The sequence below is a fragment of the Lynx rufus genome, unplaced genomic scaffold (genome assembly GCF_022079265.1).
Source record: "Lynx rufus isolate CCGP_SWC_20201006 ecotype Redwood Valley unplaced genomic scaffold, mLynRuf1.p SCAF_14, whole genome shotgun sequence".
NCBI lineage: Eukaryota > Metazoa > Chordata > Mammalia > Carnivora > Felidae > Lynx > Lynx rufus.
Window position 1 is genome coordinate 14,750,623 of NW_025814828.1, and position 6,000 is coordinate 14,756,622.

The 6,000-nt window shown below is 43.8% G+C and overlaps 1 protein-coding gene across 1 annotated transcript in view; it reads left to right on the plus strand.

The window, feature by feature from the left end:
• Positions 1–5,604, plus strand: part of CDKL5 (cyclin dependent kinase like 5) — a 192,591-nt gene extending 186,987 nt beyond the window's left edge. The window contains exons 17-18 of the mRNA XM_047075963.1: positions 2,578–2,697; positions 5,218–5,604. Of these exons, the coding sequence (XP_046931919.1) occupies positions 2,578–2,697; positions 5,218–5,604 (507 nt within the window). The remainder of the gene's footprint in view (positions 1–2,577; positions 2,698–5,217) is intronic.
• Positions 5,605–6,000: the final 396 nt, after the last annotated feature.

Genomic DNA, 6,000 nt, shown 5'->3' on the forward strand with positions numbered 1-6,000 from the left:
AAACCTCAGTGGGTCCTAAATCTAGTTTAACACCTTTATTTCACTGGTAGAAGACTACCCAGGCCAGTTGTGACCTGCCCAAAGCCACATAATCAGTTGGGAGAACTAGAGGTGGGGTCTTCTAAATAACAGGCCCAGACTCAGTCCGTGCCACAGGCCCATCTCTGGTGGAGAGCCTCTGGCCGCTGATTCCTGGGAATTCTCTTGTGGTCTCCTTAGCGATGTGAGTTAAATTCTTCCCTGGGATCCCATCATGGGAACAGAATCCTTCATGGGCTGTCTTCCTTGAATGGCTTCATACAAGGTGGTATGAATGCCTTCATATATATTCTCAATCTCTGACAATTGAGCTATCCAAAACAGGGAAGAGTGGTGCCAAAAAATAATTCTGTATTGTAAAGGTGCCTGCTTTGACTCAAGCAAATCTGGAAGCCGCCTTGGGAAATCTGGCCTCAGTTCCACATCCAGAGTTGCATAAGCCCTCAGAGCATATGGTGACTTTGCCAACTTGGTAATTGTAGCCTAGTTAGTTAGTATCTCAATTGGTAATCATGCGTCAATTTAAAGATTGAACTTTGTTTTTTCACTTTGAAAACCTGTATTCTGAATTGTGCCACATAGTTTCCATGGGGTAAATATTTCTTTAACAGCATGGAACCAGGCTTCTTCCTCGATGGTAGAATCCTGTAACAGTGATAATTCCTCTTCCAAGTGATGTTTTCTGGTTCAACAATAGACCATGTTCAAAAGGGTTTGCAGTATCTTCTCTTTTTTTCCCCCTATAGGCAGATTACGTGGTCAATTATTTAGTTGCTGAAGTCCTCTCTAGCAATTAGGAAAAGACTGAAGTTCATCAGTAGCTCTTTAAACATAGTTCTTTGTAATAATCGTATTTCTGATAATAAATAAATCCTTAAATGTTTTGTTAAGCTCAATGTGAATAGATATCTGTAAGTTTCTAGGCATTCCTACTATAGGTAAGGATCATGACCACATGTTCTTTATATACATTGAAGTTTTTGTAGGTCTTAAATTTACATTGTTGGCATCTTCATGTCCAAGTGAGAAATGACACAGAACTTCTAGGTGCACACAACAGCACAGAGATTCCTTAAGTGACTATCAATATTTAACAGTATCAGGGCTTCCAAGGGCTAGGAGTTTCAGTAAGAACACCTTTTTTTCTTTTCTTTTTTTCTCTTTCTTTGCTTTTTCTTTTTTCTTTTCTTGTCTTTTTTCTTTTCTCTTTTTTTTTTATTTTTTTTTTGCAATTAGTTTATTTGTATCTTATATTGCAGACAGATTCCACCAACGGGGAGAATCCAAGCATCAAGAAATCCCTCTTTCCTCTTTTTAATTCAAAGAATCATTTAAAGCATAGTTCTTCTTTGAAAAAGCTTCCTGTAGTCACTCCACCCATGGTACCCATTTTTATGTATGGTAGCCCTGAAAACTGCTCCAGTAAACTTGTTTTACTGATGACAACAGCATGTCTTATTTTCATGGGGTCATATTCTCTTTGTGCTAGTTAAGTACCTGAGCCAGTTCCATAAATTCACTGAAATATCAATTCTTCGCCATTCTGGATTTTCTGAATCAGTTAAGGAAATTGAAGCATAAAAAGCTATTAAACAAACTAGTGGAAGAACTAGTTTGGGTTGTCTGGTTACCCACTTGTCGGCAGATGGCATTCATAAAATCCCTTATTTCCTGTAAAGAATTTGATTAACATTTACAATTAACAGTGTCTTTTCATTTGACTCACAAAGTTTGTTAACACTTGGTTGGCAGTTTGTTCTTTGAAACCAAGTTGAGTTGACTAAATTGAGTGAGCTAGCAGGCTCCATGAAAACACCTTCTCTTGGTTGGTGATTTGCTTTTTCCTTGCCTGGCTCTAGCTTTTGCTGGTCACTTAGTGTAAAGCCAGGGCTTTTGCTTGGCATTTGGCATTATTCTGTGTTCACCAAAATCGGTGAATGGACCAATTGCATTCATCTGGAATTTGTGGCACAAATTTCCAACATTTTTATAGTGTATAACGCTAGACCCAGATTTACTGGGCGGTGTCTTGGGAATATGATTCAAACCATACTTTTCCCACTTTGGTATCCTTGAAAGCCTGCTAGCCTTCTTTGGGCACCGCCAAATACAGTGTTTGGATCATTTTCCCAGCAGGAGCAAATTTTTGTTTTATTGAACTGGTTCATAACCTAACTGCAATATGGAATGAGGATACGACAGCAGTTCCTGGTACAGCCCAATTTAACTGCTCTCTCTTACAGCGACTAAAACTAACAGCATGGGAATGCTTTAAGGGTTGAGGTTTTAACAAAGCTGCATGACATCTGCCAATTTTTCCTAATGCAGGGAAAATTATTAAGAGGGCAGCAGAATTTAACTGGCATCACTTGCATTGTGAACGTCGGGAGAGTTTTGGTTTCTTTTTTTTTATTGGGGGCGGCGGGGTCGAGTTTCGGTTTCATTTGATTTGCTTTTGTTCTCCTCTTGGGTGTGGTTGCATATCTTAATTAGGCTTATTGGGGTTCTTACTGAATCTTTGTCCATATTCTGCTCTAGGTACCCAATCCTGATGGCCCTGATCTTCTGACACTACAGAAAGCCATTCACTCTGCTAGCACCCCGGGCAGCAGACCAAAGGAGTGGCGTCCTGACAAGATCTCTGATTTACAGACCCAAGTGAGCGGTGCCTGCCTCACTCCTAGATTCTTAGACTCTGCAGTGGCTGTCTCTCTTGAGTGGAGGGCAGGGTTGAGGAATTTAGCCTCTGTGTTACAACAAGGCTGAGAGCCTCCTCAGAATATACCCTCTCTAATAGCCAGGTGCACTTCGGGAGTCCAAATGAATCTTGTTTCAGTGACCCATGTTCTCATGGGAAAAAAAGTGAGATTCCATTAGCCTTCAGCTAGCCCAGGCTGGGCGTGGTGGGTGGATGTTGGAGGGGATTAAGAGGGATAATTAAGGTGTGGTCCCAGCCCATAAATACTACATATCCTAGAAGAGAGAGAGAGAATCTATAAATAATCATCATTCATGGTAAAAAGTGAGACATGCCATCAAATGCAGGGGAGGTGAGAGTGGGAAGATGAAGGTTTCATTAAATGTGGTAGCATATGAATTAGGCCTTGAAAGACAGACATGATAACCTTTCTTGAAAGAATAAACTTATGAAATCAATACTATTTTTGATAGAAATTGAGCAGTTGCATTAGGAACTGCATATTAGACAGTATTGTGCAATCACATTTATCTGCCATAGGGGGAATAAGCAGAAAATGCAATCAGTAAATTTTTTAGGTAACTGAGGTTTATCTCCTTTGAACAACTGTTTTGATTAGGAGTGTTTTAATATTGCATCTTTTCAGTATCCCGTAATGAGCACAGTAACATAATCTAACTAGTTTTTTGATCATATTAATATTTTTATAAACCCAGTATTCCTCTGTACTATAATTTCTGATAGCCTCTATGAGCTTTTGAGGCTCTAGGACTTCTTGTACCTATAGATGGCCACAGATTTCTGTGATTCGGAGGAAGAGGGTCTATTTGCATAGGTTTTTTGTTTACTTTCTTTAACTGTTACTTAGAGCCACTGACACAAGTTCCCAGATTTCACTTGCATTTGCCCAACCTTTTATATTTTCTGCTTCTAACATAGTATAGGCTGGGAGGAGGGAAGGGGACAGAGAAGGTGTAGGGAACCAGATATCCATGTTATTGGACATGTATCTGAATTAAGAGCACAGGGCTCTGAGTGAGGGCCTGACATCCTCTTCCCAGTTTTATAAAAAAGAACGTGGGGCTTTAGAACCTTCTTTGTGTAGCCATTTGTTTCGCTAAGATGCTCTTTTCAGGTTACCTTATATATCCAGCTGGACCCAAATTATTGTAATTGCTCGATAGTTACATGTGGTCAGGGCCATAAAAATCACCAGGAGTCGCATTGTGTTATCATACCAATTTCAATAACAAAAAACACACAGTGTGTACCGTACTGTGCCACCTTCCCTGGGGACCACAGAGCTTTCTTAGGCAGACTTTGGAATGGCCACGGAGGATGCTTCCTCAGGAGCAGTTTCTACCTGAGTCCATTCTCAAGCAATTTCCCTTTGATTTCAGTGCTCTGTTCCTTGAGATCATCGACATTTTATTAAAACTTTGCTGAGCCCTTAAACGCATGGCCCTTGAAGGTTGGCAGCCAGAGGTGCCCCAAGGCTAGGGCTACATCCTGATGGCAGGGTCCCTGGACCTTGAATTTCAGGATGCTTTCACATGCCTCTTCTGATGGTGAGCCTCATCACACAGCACATAGAGGAGGAGAAGGAGTGAGCCACCTTTCGCCAGTGGGGAAGCCCACAGCTCAGCAGTTGCCTGAGAATAGTTGGCCAGTGTGGGGCAGATGGCTGCCAGGACCCTCCCTTCTGCCTTGAAGCACAATCCCCCTCCGCAGTACAGCACCAGTGGGGTCTGGGCTCCAGCCACGCAGCAGACAAGCAGGGCAGCTCTTAAGCCCATGTTAGGAATCCAGAACCTCCTGTGAGGGAACTGTGTTTTAGCGTCTGTAGGGCTTTTGCTCCTTTTTCTCTGCTTTGCTCACTTTTCAGTGTTCAAATCTTACCCTACCCCCCAAAAGGTAAAAGTGTGGAAAGGGAACGTTTAGATTTTTGCAATGTCAAGGGAAAGGGAAAATCGGGGAGATAAGAACAGAAGGGGGATATGCAATTTGTAGCTGAGTACGCTGCTACCTAATTGAAACATTACATTTCTTCAGTTCTCTGTTGCCGCTAGATATGGTTGAATGGCTGAGTCCCGGCTTGTGAAAAATAAGTGGCAGCTTTATGCGGAGCTGTTGGGGAGTCTTCTCAAAAAGGGAGAGGCATGTTCCTTCTGCTGCTCCCTGCTGGCTGAAGCAGGAGATCCTTTCCCTGTGAAGATGGGATGCAGCCAGATAGAAGGTGCCTAAGCCTTTGATCCGCCACCACACCAGCTCTAGATTTCTTAGCTAGTTGTCATTAAAGATAAATAATTTTGATCTTATCTGAAAATGAACAGAAAGACAGATAAGGCTGGATTTAGCCCCTCCTTCCCCATGCCCTCTGTGCTGGCTACAAGCAGTCATCTCAGATCTGTGCTCACTTCTCGCAGCTCTCCAGTCTACTCTAAATGAACTCCTATGTGCGCTCTCCTCTTTTCTTCCAGAGCCAGCCGTTAAAATCACTGCGCAAGCTGTTACATCTCTCTTCAGCCTCAAATCACCCGGCTTCCTCAGACCCCCGCTTCCAGCCCTTAACAACTCAACAAGCCAAAAATTCCTTCTCAGAAATTCGGATCCACCCCCTGAGCCAGGCCTCTGGCGGGAGCAGTAACATCCGGCAGGAGCCCACACCCAAGGGCCGGCCAGCCCTCCAGCTGCCAGGTCAGATGGACCCTGGTTGGCACGTGTCCTCTGTGAGCCGGAGTGCCACAGAGGGGCCCTCCTACTCTGAACAGCTGGGTGCCAAGAGTGGGCCAAACGGGCACCCTTATAACAGAACAAATCGGTCTCGAATGCCAAATCTGAATGATTTAAAAGAGACAGCCTTGTAGTGTGCGCTGGGGTAGGGGATGGGGGGGTAGGTAAGCCAGTGGAGAGGGGACGGGAGGGTGTGGGTGGGTGGGGAATGGGCTGGGCTGGGCTGGGCTGGGGTGGTCAGCCAGTATTTTCAGCTTTATGAAGGTGAGTGCAATATTGTATGTGTGGAGCCCTCTGGCTCCTCACGGCCACAAATGCTAGTCAGGGATCTCAGAGGCACAGGAGTTCCTTAGGGACCACCAGTCCCCTCGGATCTCGTGTGAGAATGGATAGAATGTGCCACTGAGGAAGAAGACATTCTTGCCAGTTTCTCCCCTGTACATTCCAGCTTTAGTGCAATCCCTGTTGAACTTGGGAAAGCCAGGGCATGTTCTGGTACTGCAAGGGATAGAAGAATTCATGTTGACCGA